General features: G+C 41.7%; 1 protein-coding gene and 1 long non-coding RNA gene across 4 annotated transcripts in view; one reads left to right on the top strand and one right to left on the bottom strand.

Annotated features, from left to right (window-relative positions):
- RSF1 (remodeling and spacing factor 1) overlaps positions 1–20668 on the top strand; it is a 170392-nt gene that overhangs the window by 126341 nt on the left and 23383 nt on the right. For all 3 annotated transcript variants that reach the window (XM_062196760.1, XM_062196762.1, XM_062196761.1), the window contains 4 exons: positions 9024–9128; positions 11182–11261; positions 16680–16734; positions 17650–17759. In XM_062196760.1, coding sequence (XP_062052744.1) covers positions 9024–9128; positions 11182–11261; positions 16680–16734; positions 17650–17759 — 350 coding nt within the window. The remainder of the gene's footprint in view (positions 1–9023; positions 9129–11181; positions 11262–16679; positions 16735–17649; positions 17760–20668) is intronic.
- The window catches only part of LOC133763297 (uncharacterized), a 40166-nt gene continuing 38649 nt past the window's right edge, over positions 19152–20668 (bottom strand). Inside the window, exon 3 of the long non-coding RNA XR_009866389.1 lies at positions 19152–19365. This is a non-coding gene — a long non-coding RNA (uncharacterized LOC133763297). The remainder of the gene's footprint in view (positions 19366–20668) is intronic.

Here is a 20668-nt window from a genome sequence, read left to right as displayed (position 1 = left end):
AGCAGGAGCTATTAGGGACAATGGGATATGAGAAAATAATAAGTGGTGAGTAGAATTGACATTGAGAAAGAGGAAAAAGTTGAACCCTTTTAGAAACAGGTAGGATTTTTATTTATTTGACTATTTTAATGACTACTTAGACAATCTCATTACTGTTTACTGTGCCAGAGAATGACACTGAAAACTGAAGATCTCAGATGTGCTGACTTTCTTTTGGAAAGTGGCTAAGGATAATCTCAAAGTCAAAATACCAAGGGGCTACTATGTTAAGTGGTAGAGAAATGATGCTGAGCTAGAAAGACATGGTCCTTGGCTTCATTGAACCTACAACAGAAAGCAACGTATTCATTCATAAATGTAGAACTGTAAAGGACTTTCAAGATGCTTTAGACAAAATGAATGAATTATTACTTGGAAATCTCAGATGGTAGTATTTATTTAGTGGAGTTTTAACTTTATTGCAAAGTAGAGACTGCCTTCTTCTTCTTTTTTTTTTTTTTTAATTTTGACAGGCAGAGTGGATAGTGAGAGAGAGAGAGAGAGAGAAAGAGAAAGGTCTTCCTTTTGCCGTTGGTTCACCTTGCAATGGCCGCCACGGCTGGTGCGCTGCGGCCGGCGCACCGCACTGATCCGAAGGCAGGAGCCAGGTACTTATCCTGGTCTCCCATGGGGTGCAGGGCCCAAGGACTTGGGCCATCCTCCACTGCACTCCCGGGCCATAGCAAAGAGCTGGCCTGAAAGAGGGGCAACCGGGACAGAATCCGGCACCCCGACCGGGACTAGAACCTGGTGTGCCGGCGCCGCTAGGTGGAGGATTAGCCTGTTGAGCAACGGCGCTGGCCAAGACTGCCTTCATTTTAGAAATACATTACTTCCTAAAAGTTAACTTCTACTTTTATTATTTGAAATTCAGATTACATCTTACCATAGAAACAATGTGATAAATGAAATTGGTGCCCTGGTTCATACTGTCTGCCACAGTGGAGAGAATCAATGCTGGTTTTGTCCCACCCCGAAGAAGACAATGATGTTGAACAAAGCAGAAGTTTTATTGAAAGCAGCGACCCTCCTAATGGACCCAGTTGGGGTTGGGGACTCCAAGTAGCTTTCAAGTGAAGGCTCTTTTATCACACAAAATGGTGCCAAAGAGAGTATCTTATTCTTTGATTGACAAGTTTAAGGGATTGAAACTGTGTCCAACAGTGGGGCAGAAAAAATCATGGAAATTTATTTATTTTTTTAAAGATTTATTTTATTTATTTGAAAGGAAGAGAGACAGAAAAAGAGAGAAATTCTGTCCATTGGTTCACTTCCCAAATGGCCACAACTCCCAGAGTTGGGGAAGGCAGTAGCCAGGGGTCAGGAGCTTCATCAGGAGTTGTGGTGTAGCAGGTTAAGCCACCACCTGCAACGCCAGCATCCCATAGGCTGCTGGTTCATGTCCCAGCTGCTCCACTTGCAACCCAGCTCCTTGCTAATGTGCCTTGGAAAGCAGTGGAAGCTGGCCCAAATGCCTGGGCCTCTGCACCCTCACGGGAGACTTGGTTGAAGCTCCTGGCCCCTGGCTTCAGTCTGGCCCAGCCCCAGCATTGTGGCCATTTGGGGAGAACCAGCAGATGGGAAACCTCTTTCTGTCTTCGCTTTGTAACGCTGCCATTCAAATAAATAAATTTTTTTTTTTTTTTTGACAGGCAGAGTGGACAGTGAGAGAGAGACAGAGAGAAAGGTCTTCCTTTTTTTTGCCGTTGGTTCACCCTCCAATGGCCGCCGCGGCTGGCGCGCTGCGGCCGGCGCATCGCGCTGATCCGATAGCAGGAGCCAGGTGCTTCTCCTGGTCTCCCGTGGGGTGCAGGGCCCAAGGACTTGGGCCATCCTCCACTGCACTCCCTGGCCACAGCAGAGAGCTGGCCTGGTAGAGGGGCAACCGGGACAGGATCAGTGCCCCGACCGGGACTAGAACCCGGTGTGCAGGCGCAGCAAGGTAGAGGATTAGCCTAGTGAGCCGTGGCGCCGGCCAAATAAATAAATGTTTTAAAAAAAGAGCTTTAACAAATTGTCAGAGGTTTAAGCCATTTGATCAAAATAAAGTAATATTTAACCTGATGGAGGCAAAGCTATGAAATAGATATAATCAGTTAAGATAATCACTGAAGTATTTTAAAATAGACAGATCATGTTAACACCTTTGACACATTTCTCTCAAGCAATCAATACAATAAAAAACATGAGAAATCTTCCCAAGATGCATAAAATTCTTGTTCCCTAGGTCAGCTACAAAAACACAGAAAAACCTTAATTAAAAGGATTAGCACGTGGGGCCGGCACCCTGGCGCACTAGGTTAATCCTCCGCCTGTGGTGCCAGCATCCCATATGGGCGCCAGTTCTAGTCCTGGTTGCTTGTCTTCCAGTTCAGCCCTCTGCTGTGGCCTGGGAAGGCAGTGGGGGATGGCCCAAGTGCTTGGGCCCCTGCACCCGCATGGAAGACCAGGAGGAAGCACCTGGCTCCTGGCTTCTGATCAGCACAGCTCCGGCATCTCTGGCCATTGCCGCCATTTTGGGAATGAACCAACAGAAGGAAGAGCTTTCTCTCTGTCTCTCTCTCTCACTGTCTTTGACTCTACCTGTTAAATAAATAAAAAATATTTTTAAAAAGGATTAGCACATGACATCAGCATATGAACCCCTTACTTGGCACTTAAATACGTCATGGAACACACGTGATCCTGTTACCTGGACTTACTTAAAATATCAGCTAGTGTATTTTATTTCCCCCAAAAAAACCCATTTATGTAATTAATACAAATTTCATAAATACAACTTTAGGAATATATTTATTCTTCCCACCATACCTGCCCTCCCACCAGAACTCTCACCCTTCCTCCTCCCCCCTCTCTCCTTCCCAGTCCCATTTTCCATTAAGATTCATTTTCAATTAACTTTGTACACATAAGCCAACTCTATGCTAAGTAAAGATTTCAACAATTTACACACACACACACACACACAAAATGTATGAAAAAACTGTTTGATAACATGTTTTTTCATTAACTCTCATAATACAACTCATAAAGTACAGAGATCCTGCATGGGAAGTTAGTGCACAGTAACTCCTGTTGTTAATTTAACAATTAACACTCTCATGTTTGACATCAGTGACTACCTGAGGCTCTTGACATGAGCTGCCTACGCTGTGGAAGCCTTTTAAATCCACAAACTCTGTCAGTATTTAGACAAGGCCATGAGCAAAGTAGAAGTTATCTCCTCCCTTCAGAGAAAGGTACATCCTTCTTTGATGGCCGCTTCTTTCCACTGGGGTCTCACTCACAGAGACCCTTCATGTAGAACATTTTTTGCCACAGTGTCTTGGCTTTCCATGCCTGGAATGGTTTCATGAGCTTTTCAGCCAGACCAGGATGCCTTAAGGGCTGATTCTGAGGTCAGGGTGCTACTTAAAGCAATTATCATTCTATGAGTGGACTGCTTCCCATATTGGAACTTTCTCTCCTTTTAATTTCATCTATTATTATTGCCAGACACTTGATCCTATTTATATTATCACTTTAACAGTCCTATTTATATGTTCACTTTAACACTTAATATGATCACTTTAACACCTAAGATGGCATTTTTATCACCCAACTTAATGGGATTTGGTGTCCCATGGCAAGTTTTCAGACTGCATCCTTAGAAGTAAGGCTGTAGGAATGTATGCAGAACTATACAGATTTACAGTTACAAACGTCCTCCTCCATCTCTTAGTCCCGCTCTTATTTTTTTTTATTTTTTATTTTTTTGACAGGCAGAGTGGATAGTGAGAGAGAGACAGAGAGAAAGGTCTTCCTTTACCGATGGTTCACCCTCCAACGGCCAGCGCATTGCGCTGATCAGAAGCCCGGAGTCAGGTGCTTCTCCTGGTCTCCCATGCGGGTGCAGCGCCCAAGCACTTGGGCCATCCTCCACTGCCTTCCCGGGCCACAGCAGAGAGCTGGCCTGGAAGAGGGGCAACCGGGACAGAATCCAGTGCCCCGAACGGGACTAGAACCCGGTGTGCCGGCGCCGCAGGTGGAGGATTAGCCTATTGAGCCACAGTGCCGGATCCATCCTCAGTTGACTATATACATATGAGTAACTATGTTAAGTAAAGAGTTCAACAAATATTATGAAGAAAGAACTGTTGCTTGACAGTCAAGACAAGGGCCATTCAAGTCATCTCTTCTTGAAATATCAGTTTCACTTCTACAGACTTCATTTTTGGTGCTCTATCAGTTCTCACAGATCAGGGAGAGCATATGGTATTTGTCCCTTTGGGGGACAAATCTTAACCAACCTGATCTCTTCTACAAAGTACTTTTTCCTTCAGTTTCTCCTCCTATCAAGAAATTCTTAACCTTTGTCACCAGGAATACATTCTCATCCTCATATTGTTAAGACAACTGGGTAAATAACTCAGGTTCATAGAAACCCCAGTCTGAATACAGCCTGGTCTGTTTTCCTATCTGTTCATTCATTGGCCTCATACTTTATGTTCAAATCAGTGGTGACAATAGCTTCCACCACATCTTTCTTTCCAACCTACTTTTTCGTTCAGTTCACATCCTGAAACAATCCTTACCACCTCTACATTAAGAGAAAACCACCTTTTAATAAAAAGAACACACAATGTTTACCACAGTTTTACTTTATCTTTTCTTACACAATTGCATGTTACCAAAGTTGCCAGCCCTAGAAATATCAAAAAACTTTTCACTAGAAAACAAAGCACTTCCATATAGAAGCAACATGTTTTCTTAAAAGACACAGCTCCATAAACTTAATTGCTAATGTTTTCAGAGAATCACAGCTCGATGACAAAAATTAAAAATAGCTGGTCACAATAAACTCAGCCGCTTACAGTGGTTCATAAAGGACAGCAGCGTTCACAGCCTGTTTTATCCTGTCAGGCCTCAGGGCTAATTGGAGAGGCAGTGGCAACTGTAGAGTTCTGTGACTTTAAGGAGTTGTTATTGCCCTCAGCCAGAGAACAGAGGCATCTTAAATAGGCGGACAGAGGCCGGCGCCGTGGCTTAACAGGCTAATCCTCTGCCTTGTGGCACCAGCACACCGGGTTCTAGTCCCAGTTGGGGTGCCGGATTCTATCCCGGTTGCCCCTCTTCCTGGCCAGCTCTCTGCTGTGGCCCGGGAGTGCAGTGGAGGATGGCCCAAGACCTTGGGCCTTGCATCCCATGGGAGACCAGGAGAAGCACCTGGCTCCTGGCTTCAGATCAGTGTGATGCGCCGGCCGCAGCGGCCATTGGAGGGTGAACCAACGGCAAAAGGAAGACCTTTCTCTCTGTCTCTCTCTCTCACTATCCACTCTGCCTGTTCAAAAAAAAAAAAAAAAAAAATATATATATATATATATATAGGCGAACAGAGAAACTTTGATAATTTAGTAAGGAAAAAAAGGCCCAAGAGGCTCGCTCTTGCTCATGTAGAAACAACTTAAGAGGGAGTTGGAAAACATGACTCTGTCAGGACCTGGTTTGATGGTAAAAAATAGCAAGAGAAACTGTCTTAAGACTAGTTTTTGGTGCCACCGCATGTGACAGACACCAGCATCCCCTGTGGACCCAGTCTAAGTCCTAACTTCTCCATTTCCAATCCAGTTCCCTGCTAGTCTACTTGGGAAAGCAGCAGAAGATGGCCCAAGTGCTTGGGCTCCTGTACCTACGTGGGAAACTGGAAGAAACTCCTGACTCCTGGGTTCTGTCTAGCCCAGCCCTAGCCATTGCAATGATCTGGGGAGTGAATCAGCAGATAGAAGATCCCTCTCTAATTCTGCCTTTGAAATAAATAAATTTTTTAAAAGGGGGTTGGGGGGAGAGCCATGCTGTGGCCTAGTGCGTAAAACCGTCACCTACAGTGCCAAAGCAAAATCAACCTCTTGGGCCAGTGCTGTGGTACAGTAGTTTAAAGCCCTGGCCTGAAGCAGCAGCACCAGCATCCCGTGTGGGTGCCGGTTCAAGTCCCGGCCGCTCCACTTCTGATTCAGCTCTCTGCAATAGAAGATGGTCCAAGTCCTTGGGCCCCTGCACCTGCATGGGAGACCCGGAGGAAGCTCCTGGCTTTAGATCAGCACAGCTCTGGCCGTTGGAGGCTACCTGAGGAGTGAATCGGTACATGGAAGACTCTCTCTCTCTATCTGCCTCTGCCTCTCTCTAACTCTGCATTTCAAATAAATAAATAAACCTTAAAGAAAAAAGACCACCAGTTCTTGCTAGAGCTTTTATAAATGGGGGCAAAGGAGATGGGAATTCCTTGGCATTCTTCAATAGTAGGGAGGGCTGACTGAAACCAGGCCCTTTGGCCCCTGCACCCACACAGGAGACTCGGAAAAAACTCCACAGCCTGAGCTGTTGCAGCTATTTGGAGAGTGAACCAGCAGGTGGAAGATCTCTATATCTCTCCCTCTCTCTCTTTCTCTATAACTCTGCCTTGTAAACAAAGAAATCTTTATTTAAAAAAAAAAAAAAGTGGGCAATTCTCTGTCTCCATGAAATATTGGCAGAGACTTTCGTCACCAGTAGAGAAGGGTAGACAGTGCAGGGAAAAACAGAAGGCAGCTAGATGTGGAGCATGCCACAGAGCGATGCTGCTCAGAACTTACTGCTATGCTCAGTCTCTCCTGGCTGCCTCTAGAAGTTATGGAGATGGCTGCTCAGAGGATCTTGCCTTCAAACCAAAAGCAATTCAGATGTGAGACAGAGTAGTGAAAAGTGAGGTAATGAAGTTTACTGAAAACAGATATACCTGATAGAGCGTGCTGGCATCTTGGGAAAGAGCTGAGGGCCCAGTCTTGGATTGTGAGCCCTCCCTGTCTGAGGTATTGCTGGGTTGGAGGCTTCCTGGGCATGGAGTTCCTGAAATTCCTCCCAGAACATTGTCAGCTAAGTGGCATTGGACCAGTAGCCTACTTGGTGCCAGCTGGGGATGCTTCCCCTAAGCTGCTCCAGGATGAGCTGGGACCTACCTAACTAGGTTGTTTTGATGTCAAGACTTTTCGTGCTAATGCTGGTCTGCTTCAGGGCGTGCTTCTACATTTTTTTCCTTATTCAACCACACAAATATTCCGAGATTTGTTCTTTAGCCTCTCACACACGTAGACTCATGTCCACCTTGCTACCGAAAACACTTTCAAAATATTTGTTAATTTAATTTATATCTACAAATTCTTCAATATTTTTATATACAGAAAACTTAATTTTCCTCCCTTTAAGCATGAGCAAGACTTACGAGAATAGCGTATGAAAAATGAAAAGTAGTAACTGTGCAGTGGACAAAACCAACAGATGCTACGTTAACGAAGTGATCAAGGTTAATATTACCAGTAATAAGTTGTATTATTATTATGAGCCTCATGATATGTTCCAATGAGCAGAATACTTCCCCTCTATGTTACTCTTCTCCAAAAACTATAACCCCCATCTAATGAGAAAATAATGAACAAACCCAAACTCAAGGACAGTCTAGTATCTGACTAACCTTTAAACTCGAAGTCATGGAAAACAGACTAAGAAACTGTTATGTATCATATGAGACTAATGAAACATGACTAAATACAAAATAGTGTCTTGGATTCAGAATCGGAAAAAGAACAATAGTGGAAATTAGTGAAACATGGTATTGTAGCTTTGATGAATGTCTTGTAGTTACTGAAAACTTAATGAAGGGCATATGGGAACTCCACTATCTTCACAACTCTTCTATGAGTCTAAAATTATTTTTAAATAAAAAATTTTTTAAGTTAAACATTCAGGAATATACTATTAGATTTTATATAGGTGGTCACCTTATATTCAAGTAGCTGTAAAAATAACAATTTTATGACCATTTATTAGCCTTTGTATTTGAACTTGAGGGTTCTGAATAGAGCTCCATCCTTTTCTATACCTCATCTCTTCCCTCCTTGAATTTTCATGTGAGAGGGAACCATAAGTGTTTCTTAAGAGAGAACTCATGCTAAAGTGGAAAGTTTTTATATTTTTAAAATTCTGTATATTGTGGACAAGTTTGTGATACTTGAGCTTGAAAACTTTGTTGTAAGGAATGTGTTCCTGTCTCACTTACGGCTCACTATAAAATTATCCTAACTCTTAATTTAGAAAGGTGCTCATTATTTTTCATTTGATTTTATAGCTTAACATTTTCTTAGAAAGCAGGTGCCTCGTGGGGCACCTGCATCCCATATCAATCAGCCTGTGCTTCCAGTCCAGCTTCCTGCAAATGCCGACCCTGGGAGGCTGCAGCATGTGAACCTTCAAGTACTTGGGTCCCTGCCACCCACATGGGAGACCTGGATTTAATTCTTTTTTTAAAAATGAGATTTATTTATTTATTTAATTTGAAAGACAGAGTTACAGAGAGGCAGAGAGGGAGAGAGGAGAGGTCTTCCATCTACTGGTTCACTTCCCAGGTGGCTGCTATGGCCGGAGCTGCGCCAATCTGAAGCCAGGAGCTTCTTTTTGTTCTCCCATGCGGTGCAAGGGCCCAAGGACTTGGGCCATCCTCTACTGCTTTCCCAGGGCATAGCAGAGAGCTGGATCAGAAGTGGAGCAGCCGGGACACAAACCAGCACCCATATTATCTGGATACTTGTACTGCAGCTGGCAGCTTTACCCACTATGCCACAGCGCCAGCCCTGGATTTAATTCCTAACTCCTGTTTCCATCCTTGCTCAGCCCTGGCTGTTGTGGGCAAGTAAAGTAGTGGAAGGAAGATGTCTCTTTTTCTCGCTCTGTTGCTCTGCCTTTCAAGTAAACAAAAACAAATCAATAAAACTAAGAAAAAAATGGTTTCTTAGTTTTTAAGAATTTTGTTCTTTTTATATATTTTTTAAAATTGAATCAGATCTGTAATTATCAATACTTCTTTATTCATTAACTTTGCAGTAGAGTACTAAGAAATATTGAAATGTTTTTCTCTTAATAAGAATCACTGAATTTTAGTCATAGAGTTAGGTTGACTTCATTGTGGTTTGTTTCAGATTCTTCTGTGTGACTCCTGTGACAGTGGCTACCACACCGCTTGCCTCCGCCCACCCCTGATGATCATCCCTGATGGAGAATGGTTCTGCCCCCCTTGCCAACATGTATGCCTCCCGCTCACCGCTGTTTTTCTAGTACTTGGTTTTGCATTCAAAATAATGAGACCTTGTAATCCTTACAAACAACTTGACTCTTCAAAGGAACTTTTTTTTTTTTTTTTGACAGGCAGAGTGTATAGTGAGAGAGAGAGACAGAGAGAGAAAGGTCTTCCTTTGCCGTTGGTTCACCCTCCAATGGCCGCTGCAGCCGGCGCATTGCGCTGATCCAAAGGCAGGAGCCAGGTGCTTCTCCTGGTCTCCCATGGGGTGCAGGGCCCAAGCACTTGGGCCATCCTCCACTGCACTCCTGGGCCACAGCAGAGAGCTGGCCTGGAAGAGGGGCAACCGGGACAGAATCCTGAGCCCCGACCAGGACTAGAACCCGGTGTGCCGGCACCGCAAGGCTGAGGATTAGCCTATTGAGCCCCAGTGCCGGCCCTCAAAGGAACTTTTAAAAAATGTCTACCACTTTTTTAGGTTTTTACCTTTTATTAACATCTTTTAGGTCTTCCATTTGCTTTTTTTTCTAAATCAATTCTTAAAAGCCTTCTATATTAATAAAAATATCTTAATTTCTTGATTGGTACAAGCACAAAGAACACCAAATTTAGATATATACAAAGAAAGAAATAAGCTTCTTCCTTTTGTTTTTCACTTTGTTTCATCCTCCATTTTCATTTCTCCCTACTTTTTGTCAGTAGTTGTTTTAGACATTATCAGGGTTAGCAGAAACATGGATTGTCTTTCTCTTTTATCTTGATTCAGGTGAATTTCTTCTGAAAGCTGAGGGACAGGATGTTTTCTGTACTACCGTGTCCACTGTCTTGCCAGCCCAGTCTCATTCTGTTTTTAAAAACTATGAGGGGCAGACATTTGGCACAGTGGTCAGTGCTGTTTGGAACTCGTACATCCTGGATTGCAGTGCCTGGATCTGAGTCCTCGTTCTGCTTCTGATCCAGGCTCCCTGCCAGTGCTGACACTGGGAGATGTAGGTGATGGCTCAAGTATTAAGTCCCTGCCACCCATGTGGGAGACCCAGATTGAGTTCCCAGCTTCTGTCTTTGTCCTGGTCCAGCCTCCAGTGTTATAGACATTTGAGGATTCAAACGGCAGATGAGAGATCTCTGTCTGTAACTCCCTTTCTCTGTCTCTCTGCTTTCAAATAAATAAAAGGTAAAGAGTAATAAAATTTTTAAAAATCTACATAAAAAGTATAGATTTTATGCATTTCTCAGTGAAAGAGACATCTGCGACTTAGCAGAGTACTGTTAGTTACATTTGTCAACTCTGTTTGGACCCAGTAACCATGTGGCTTTTTTTTTATACATTACTTTCCATCCTCTCTCCTTAAAAATAGTGACCAGTGCTACTATATTTTATGTATATATAAGCTTCTCCCTTAACAATGTTTTTTAAATTAAAAAAAAATATAGTCACTGTTATATATACTGTTGAACCACATGCTATTTTCAGCATTGGTTACGGCCATTAGTATAGCCTTAAGAATATGGTTTTTCTGTGTTTTGGCAAAGCTATAAGTTTCTCTGATGCATGCTTTATTTCAAAAATACTGTGCTCATCTTTGTTCAATGGCAGTTGAAGCACCTGCTCATTTTTTTTTTTAAGGATTTATTTATTTGAAAGGCAGAGAGAAAGAGAGAGAGGTCTTCTATCCTCTAGTTCACTCCCCAAATGGTCACAACGGCCGGAGCTGCAGCGATCTGAAGCCAGGAGCCAGGAGCTTCTTCTGGGTCTCCCATGCAGGTGCAGGGTTCCAAGGACTTGGGCCATCTTCTGCTGCTTTCCCAGGCCACAGCAGAGAGCTGGATCGGAAGTGGAGCCGCCAGGACTCAAACCGGCATTCATATGGGATGCCGGCACTGCAGGTGGCGGTTCTGCCTGCTATGCCACAGCACCAACCCAAAGCACCTCTTTATTAAACCCAGGGAAAGCTTCATTGTTTACTAACTGTTCAGCATGGTACTCGTGAACTTAATGTGTACATGATAGATGATCGTGGAAAGGTATTAAAAATGACACACATATTTTGCTCCTTCAGAAACTACTATGTGAAAAATTAGAGGAACAGCTGCAAGATCTGGATGTTGCCTTAAAGAAGAAGGAGCGTGCTGAACGAAGGTATTTCAGAATGTGTGTTAATGTTTTATTTGGAAAGATGTCAGCAGAGTCATCTTGCAATATAGGTGAACACACCCATTTAAAGCAGGGATCAGAAAAACCAGCGTCTTGGCAAACTTTGCCTACTTGTTGTTTTTTATACTAAGAATGGTTTGTATGTTTCTCAAGGGTTGGAAAAAAAAATATTAGATACCTATTTCATGGCACATGAAAGTCATAGTATGTTCCAGTTTCACTACCCCATAAAATGACTTTTTACTGGAACACAGCTTTGTCCCTTTTGTTTCTGTACTATCTGTGTTTGCTTTTGCCCTACAGCAACAGAATTAAGTGTTATGAGGAGACCCTCTGACCTGCCAAAGCTGCATTATTTTTTTATCTGTCCTTTTACAGAAAACTTTGCCATCCCTTGCTGTGAATTAATATTGGCACATGTTATCATAGAGAATTCCACCTAAGTGCTGTAGTAAATACAAGAAAACTATGAGAACTGATCTATGGTTTGGTTACCCAATAATCATTTTTTAGGTGGGTAGAATTAACACTGGTGAAATGGAGTAGTTTAAGGCTGGCCTATATCCTGCTAACTGTGAGAGATGCCTCCCTCTTCACTGTGCCACAGCAGTGTGGTCTAAAGCAGTAGAGAAGGCTCCTAGGAGAAAGTCAGACTGCACGTAAGCCTTACCCTCAAAAGTTGGTTCAGTATCTGGATAGTAAGTTTGTGTTTATTATGTGCCTTACTATAATTAGTCTATTTCTAAACATTCATTTGCACCTACTCTGTATCAAATTGGAAAAAATGTAAGACAGAGTTCTTGCTTACATGATACTCAACACTCTACCGTTGAATACAGACACATGAATCAATGATAAAATAAAATAGAAAAATCAAGGCAGATTCACAGCCATGTAAGAACATTGTGTAGGAGCCTTTGGGTTCTCACAGGAGTGGGGCTTATTCAGGTGAAAATGAAAAGAAAGGGCCTTCCCAGCAAATGTGAGCAACAGCAAAGTGTAGCAGAGTAGGAGACTGTTAGATGTACCACTTTAAAAGCAGAGTGAGTCCAGATTGTGAATAGCTTTACAAACCTGGCTAGGGTATTTGAGTTATTCCCTGCAAGCTGTGAAGGAGACATCGGATTATTGCTATGCATAATCAGGTCTTTATATCAGAAAAAAATGTTCCAATAACAGTAAGAAGAAGCAATTAGAGTTGGGAATGTTGCAGTAATCTAGGAAGCCTTAACAAGTGCAAGCTTTGTGACAATAAGATGGAGATGGTAACGATTAGGGGATTATTATGTAGGACTTAATGCCCATTTGTTTACTAGAATTGTAATGTAAAATGCAAGCAGTGTTTCCTAATTGGCCTTATTACTTTCACTTGCTACACTTCTTTAATTCTTTGGTTCAGGGTCTGCTTCTACTCAGTTTACCCTGTGCAAAGGTGAACCTTAAAATGACTACAGCCTCCAGAATGTAGGATGAGTTGGGTTCGGTTTTGTTTTTTACTATTTTGTTTGAGCTATCTATCACATAATCGATGTATTTAACTTAAAGCCAGGCTAATCAGTAAAGGTGACTTTTTTTTTTCTTAAATCAGTTGTCTAAATATTTTTGCATTTAGCAATCCTGGGTTGTTTTTGACAGACAACTGGGTTTAAGTATTTGCAATATCTTCTAAAGATATTTTCAAAAATAATCCTATATACAATTATTAGAACTATTTGGATATGTGGAGTTTTGACAGTGGGAAAGCTCTAACTAAATGTACTTCAAATGAAATCATAAATATTTAGATTTTCCCTTTCCTTGGTCTTTGTCAAATCTACCTGTCCTTCTGACAACTAAACAGTTATAAAGCTGATCTGATTCATCAATGAAAATAGTTAACAGACTCATCTAGTAGGAGCTTGAGAGAGAATATGTCTTAAGAGTCAAGAATATGAACTACTAAAAATTCAGGAGGCAGGCAGTTAGCCAGCAGTTGAGACACTCACATCCTGATGTGGTTCCATGCTCAGCTCTGGCTCCTGAATCTCTGTTAATGTGGAAACTGGGAGGCAGTGGCGATGGTTCCGACAGTTGGCTTCCTACCTCCCACATAAGAGACTTAGATTGGCTTCCTAGCTCCTGGTGTAAGCACCCAGCCTCAGCCATTGCGGGCATTTGGGGGTGAACCAGCAGATGAGAGCTAATTCTCTCTGTTTCTCTTTACCTTTCAAATAAATAAATAAAATTTTTTATGCAAAAAATAATTTTGTCTAATATTCAGGTTATATATGCTTGTTCTTTGGAGCTCTATGGTGCTTATACCATCTATACATGGAAAAGGTTAGTGGAAAATATTGGTTGTGGTTAATATTGGTTATTTTCCCTTATTTACCAGTTGCTCTGCTTTTTTCTCCTGTTTTTAATTCTCTTTACTTAAATGTCATCCTTTAGGGGGACATCTGTGATTATGTCTTTAGATCACACACTGAGTCCTAAGTGAGACTGGGTCATAAAAAGGAGAATGAAGTCATTGTAACATTAAGACCAGAATAGCACAAAGCCAGTAGTTAATGAATTGTTGCTGCTGTTTGCAGATTCTCACTAATAATGTGGTTAACAAGGTTTTTGTTATGTATAGCTCCAAGAATACATGAATAGTCAATATTAACTAAATTCTAAATGAAGTCATCTATATTTTTAAATAGGCATTTTCTTTTTTTTAAGATTTATTTATTTATTTGAAAGTTACACAGAGAGAGGAGAGGCAGAGAGAGAGAGAGAGAGAGAGAGAGTCAGAGTCTTCCATCCACTGGTTCACTCCCTAATCGGCCGCAATGGCTGGAGCTGCACCAATCCGAAGCCAGGAGCCAGGAGTTTCTTCCAGGTCTCCCATGCGGGAGATGGACTTGGGCCATCTTCTACTGCTTTCCAAGGCCACAGTAGAGAGCTGGACTGGGACGTGAACCGACGCCCATATGAGATGCAGGCACTGCAGGTGGCAGCTGCTTACCTGCTTCACCATTGTGCCAGCCCCAATAGGCATTTTCATTCTTTTTTTTTTTTTTTTTTTTTAATTTGTGAAATCACATGTCTGCCTCTCATCCTAATAGCGTAGGGCCTTATTTACTCCATATGTCATAGTACAAGAGCATATTTTCCTTGTTGCCATTGTTTTCCCTTATTGCATTTATTCAACATTTAAACATTTATTGGGTACTCCTTAATGCTAGACTGTTTTCAACATAAGGATTATATCGAGAACTGCAAACAAATTTCTGAAATGCATACATTATTTTATTCAAGGTTAATTTTTTGAAGACCCCTCATATGCATGGATTTCAAAATTTTTTGCATAACAAATTTATCTTTAAATTTCATTTTCCACATCTTTTTGAAGTTGTCTCCTCCCGTGTGGCTGCTACTTTAGAGGGCTTTACAGTTTGATGGGAAAGAAGAGTGTATCAGTGAGCACTTAGTGTAGCAGCCGGCAAGCATCCATGGCCTGGGAGTTGCTCTGTGAAATCTGATGTTTTTGAAGTCTACTCAGTGGATCTGGTGCCAGAAATTAGCTGGGAAATCAAAGCTCTGTAAGTCCAGAGTACTATTACTAGTGCTTTGTTAGCAGAGAGTTGGATTTAATCAGGGTTGGAATTTTCCAGGTAATATAACAAAGGGAAGGAGAGAAAGAGACAAGGAGTTTGAAAGTGTATGCAAAGGAGTATTTATAATGATGGACCATGGAGTCTAAGCCAGGTAAGGGGGAGAGTAAGGATGTGAAGGGAATGATGGACAGTGTTTAAAGGAGGGTAGAGTCACTGGTAGATGCCTTGCTGGAGTCGAAGAATTGAAATCACTACATTATAGGGAGTGAGCTGGCAAGTGAACTTCTAAGTCCAGTAGAAGTCAGAGAATAGCCTGAATTTAAAATTTTGGAAGTAGTGTGGTTGTTGGTACTGATAAGGTTTGGGCTAAAGATGATCCTTGAACTCGGTAGTAAGATGGGACAGAAGGTTACCTTTCCCTAGGACTAGACAAGAAATTGTATCTACCTTTAAGATCCTGTTCAAATGCTACTATCTGTTTAAAACCTTCCCAAATTTCTCAACTCTTTAGACAAAATTAATCTGTACATTTTTCATGTTTCAGTTACAACTGTTCACAAAAGTCTAGAGTCAGTTGTTAAATAATTGTGAGGCAGTAACCATATCTTATTTACTTATAGAGTCCCAAGCCTGACATAATTTCTGACCTAATATGTGGAATGTAAACAAATGTCTTTTTAGTTGAGAAGAACAGTGACGAAGCGAAAGTAGAGATTTTTGAAGTATAAAGGAGGAAAAGGGTATCTCATAAATGTGACTATTGTAAGGACAGATGTATGCCGAATGTTTTTGTTTTTGTTTTTGTTTTTTTGACAGGCAGAGTTAGACAGTGAGAGAGAGAGACAGAGAGTAAGGTCTTCCTTCCGTTGGTTCACCCCCCAAATGGCCGCTACGGCCGGTGCGCTGTGTCAATCCGAAGCCAGGAGCCAGATGCCCCTCCACCCCGCCCCGGTCTACTATGCGGGTGCAGGGCCTGAGCACTTGGGCCATCTTCCACTGCCTTCCCGGGCCACAGCACAGAGCTGGACTGGACGAGGAGCAACCGGGACAGAATCTGGCGCCCCGACTGGGACTAGAACCCAGAGTGCCGGTGCCACAGGCGGAGGATTAGCCTAGTGAACCGTGGCGCCAGCCTGCCAAATGTTTTTAACAACATATAACTCAAGCCAAGAAGTCTTCTAAAGTATTCCCTGTTTATTTCAGTTAATATTGTTCTTGCCTCTCTTAATTATTGATTCATTAATTATGTAATACTTTTACTGAATTTTGATGAAAATCATTTTATCATTTTCATACATGGAAGTTTTTGTTAAATAGATTAATGACCTATCTCTGTGAAATTCTTGTGTACAGGGCCAAGACTTCATAGGACAGCAAAAGTGACACTCTGAAGGATCTAGCCAACAGTATATATTAATTTCCTTCTGTAAGGAACACTACAAGTGAGAGGAGAAAGAGCAGTTAGCATTTCAGTTCAGTTTTACTTATACTGACTTGTCAGAATTTTGTTTAATTGAAGGTATTTCCATCTGACCACAACACCACTGAGTCACAGGAAGACTCTTCATGATGTTTCCTTGTCTATTTCAGGGACAGGTTTTATTTCACCAGTATAAGTCACTTCTAAAGGTATAGTTTTCATATTGTGTGGAAATGTGCCTGCCGCATACCAATCCAGGCATCTGGGTAGCAGCTGACATGTCTGTGAATTAGGCTCTGCTCTTACCATGAAATTGTAATTTTAGTCTTCTCTGCATTAGTAGTATTTTTGTAACAATTTTGTGTTAACACGTCTCATTTTCTGCATGTGTTTTACTTAAAGGAAAGAACGTTTGGTGTATGTTGGTATCAGTATTGAAAACATCATTCCTCCACAGGTAAGTTCTTGATTTGTAGTATTTTTAAATGGGATACTGCAATAATTATTCTAAAATTTAACCTACATTATATAATGTGAGTACTTAAAATAATATTAATACAATAAAATTATTTTATTAAAATAGAAATTTAACGCCTTAGAGAAATCACCCTCTTAATTGAAAGTATATATATGCAAATAACTCCCAGCCCTCCCAAAATGATCTCATTTATGGACTGTAAATTTATAGCTGATCTCTTTGGAATATATGTTCCCTTGTTTTTTACCCTAAACTGGGTAATTTATCTTTGGGTTTTTGAATTGCTATTTATGTAACATCACTGAAGAATAGTTCAAGATTTAATTTTTAATTCTCTGGGATTACTAAAATTTTCAATTTGTATTCTTAAAGTTGGGTTTGTTTCACATCTGTTAGTCTAATGATAATTAAGGGTCTCATGATTGAAAGTACTTGTAACATGATTTTTCCTTGGAGAAGAAATGTTCTTCCATGTCATAAGTAGTTTCATTCAGACTTAATTAAATCCTGGCCTTACCTGTCAGTTAATTCCCTTAAGCATTCTGTACCCCTTTTTAAAAGTCATTTCATTCATTCAGCAAGTGTAATATCTTCTGTGTCAGATTTAATTATTGATTTGAAAATTCTATGAAAGAATTTCATCTTGACTTTTAAAGCAGATAATTGTAAATTAACAAAAGTGTCAAGAATTTTAATACAGAAATATTTCATCTTTTTATCACCAACATTTCTTTTTCTAATGTGTGTATTAGAATTTCCATGTTTTTTAAGTTTTGGGGGGTTCATCTCAAACTTTTCCAGTTTTCACATGTGCTACCTAGATAGAGAATACCAGACTATAAATTCCAAGAAATTTTGTTCTGTCATACCTATTTACTTACTATATTTTTAAAGGAGCCAGATTTTTCTGAAGATCAAGAAGAAAAGAAAAAAGATTCCAAAAAGTCCAAAGTTAACTTACTGGAAAGGAGATCAACAAGAACGCGAAAATGTATAAGTTACAGGTATGCCAAATGTGGAAAAGACTACACGTGAAGGACTATAGAATGCTTCTATAATGAGACAGCATGGCCCAGAGGTATATGCTTTCCCATCATGGTGCTTATTAGCTACTGGATACACAGTTGTCCTTTGGTGTCCCAGGGAAATTAGATATAGGCTCTCCCGCAGACAGCAAAATCCACAGATACTCAAATCCATATATAAAATGGTATAGTGTGGGGCCAGTGCTGTGGCACAGCAGGCATGCCAGCATCTTATGTGGGTGCCAATTCGATCCCAGCTGCTCCACTTCCATTCCGGCTCCCTGCTGATGCATCTGGGAGGGCAGCGGGGAATGGCCCAGGTTCTTGGGCGCCTGCATCTGAGTGAGAGACCCAGGTGAGGTTCCTGGCTCCTGGTTTTGGATGGGCTCAGCTCCGGCCACTGTGGCTGTTTGGGGAGTGAGCCAGCAGATGGAAGACCTCTCTGTCTCTACCTCTCTTTAACTCAATCTTTCAAATAAATAATAAAATAAATTTTTCCAAAAAAATGGTATAGTGTTTGCATATAGCCTAGACACATCCTCCTGCATTCTTTAAATCATCTCTAGATGGCTTACAATACCAATGAAATGTAAATGCCATGTCAGTGATTATTATACTGTACTGTTTAAGACAGGAAAAAATCTGTATGTGTTCAGTTCAGACATAATTTTTTTTCTTTAAATATATCTGACCTATATTGGCTAGAATCTGTTGATGTGGAACCCAGGGATACAGAACCTATGGGTAATGATGTTAGCCATACATTTCTTGCCCCTTATCTTTAGAATTAAAAAAATTGTTTTTTAGATTTATTTATTTGCTTCAAAGTCAGAGTTACACAGAGAGAGGGGAGAGAGAGATCTTCCATCCGATGGTTATCTGATTAATGTGTCTCTCCCCTACTAGAGTGTTAGCATGAAAGGTAGGGACTCCATTTCATGCATCCTTTGTCCTTTAACATCTAGTATGCTGCTGACAAATCATAAAGGCTCCATGAACACCTAGTGAAAGAATCAATAAATATAATTTAGTTTACCACTTGCCACCAACAATGCCAGACAGAGAAATAGGTCCATCATCATTCTGTTAGTAGCTTAGCCTAGACTAAAACTTTATCTTTTGATGGGTTGATAGTCTAGTGTTCTTGCTATTAAATGACATTGTTTGCCCAAATAATAAATTATGTTTTTTAACTTGAAAATTTGGAAACAAAAAAAAAAAATAAAACAAAGTGGACTTTACAAATATATACACAGCCCCAGCTCTGTATATATTTTTAAAAGATTTATTTATTTGTGGCCAGTGCCATGGCTCACTTGGTTAATCCTCCACTTGAGGCGCTGGCATCTCATATGGGTGCTGGGTTCTGGTCCCAGCTGCTCCTCTTCCAGTCCAGCTCTCTGCTGTGGCCCTGGAGGGCAGTGGAGGATCGCCCGGGTGCTTCAGCCCCTGCACCTGCATAGTAGACCGGGAGGAAGCACCTGGCTCCTGGCTTCGGATCGGCGTAGCTCCGGCCTTGGTGGCCATTTTGGGTGTGAACCAACAGAAGGAAGACCTTTCTCTCTCTCTCTCTCTTGCTGTTACTCTGTCAAATAAATTAAAAAAAAAAAAAATCACCAGTGATAGATTAAAAGGGGGGGGGGGGGGGGACACGGCTGGAGTGTGGTCTAATCATTAAGATGCCCGCATTTGATTCCCAACACTGGCTCCAGTTCCAGACTCCAGCTTACTGCTAATACAGATTTCGGGATGCAACAGTGTATACTCAAGTATTTGGGTTCTGGCCAGTCCCTGGGAAACTTGACTGAGTTCTCAGTCCTCAGCCCAGTCCTAGTCTTTGCTTGCATCTAGGGAGCTAACCAGCAGGATGGGTGTGCTCTGAGTATCCGTCTTCTGTCTCTCGCTCTTCGTCTGTCTTGCTCTCACTCTCAAATAAATATTTTAAGACAAAACAGGTTCCAACAGTATGTACAGTTTGATTTATTTAAAAAAAAATCCAGGCTGGTGCCGCAGCTCACTAGGCTAATCCTCCGCCTGTGGCGCCGGCACTCCAGGTTCTAGTCCCGGTTGGGGCACCAGTTCTGTTCTAGTTGCTCCTCTTCCAGTCAAGCTCTCTGCTGTGGCCCGGGAGGGCAGTGGAGGATGGCCCAAGTGCTTGGGCCCTGCACCCACAGGGAAACCAGGAGGAAGCACCTGGCTCCTGGCTTCGGATCAGTGCAGCGCACCGGCTGTGGTGGCCATTTGGAGGGTGAACCAACAGAAGGAAGACCTTTCTCTCTGTCTCTCTCTCTCACTGTCTAACTCTGCCTGTCCCCAAAAAAAAAAAAAAAAAAAAAAAAATCCAATAAAAATGCTAATACCATTTCACATATGTTAAATATTTAAGAGATAAATAAATATTAGAAATATGCTATTTAAGAAAAGACCTGATGTTTATGTGTGCAGTTTGTAAATTATGGTAGTAAAAGGAAATTTATTTGAAATCAGTCAGAAAGGTGCAACACCAGATGCAGATAACTGTACTTTATAACATGTGATACACTGAGGTAGGTGGTAAATGGTTTTTTTTGTTTGTTCGTTCGTTTGTTTGTTTTGACAGGCAGAGTGGATAGTGAGAGAGAGACAGACAGAAAGGTCTTCCTTTTTGCCGTTGGTTCACCCTCCAATGGCTGCTGCGGCCGGCGCACTGTGGCCTGCGTGCCGGCGCCGCAAGGTAGAGGATTAGCCTGTTAAGCCACGGCACCGGCCGGTAAATGTTTTAAGAGTATATGTTATATGGCCGGCGCCGTGGCTTAACAGGCTAATCCTCCACCTTGCGGCGCCGACACACCGGGTTCTAGTCCCGGTCGGGGCGCCGGATTCTATCCCGGTTGCCCCTCTTCCAGGCC

Source organism: Lepus europaeus, chromosome 7 (genome assembly GCF_033115175.1).
Source record: "Lepus europaeus isolate LE1 chromosome 7, mLepTim1.pri, whole genome shotgun sequence".
Classification (NCBI taxonomy): Eukaryota; Metazoa; Chordata; class Mammalia; order Lagomorpha; family Leporidae; genus Lepus; species Lepus europaeus.
The sequence above is the reverse complement of the archived record's forward strand: the minus strand, read 5'-3'. Positions and strand labels throughout refer to the sequence as shown.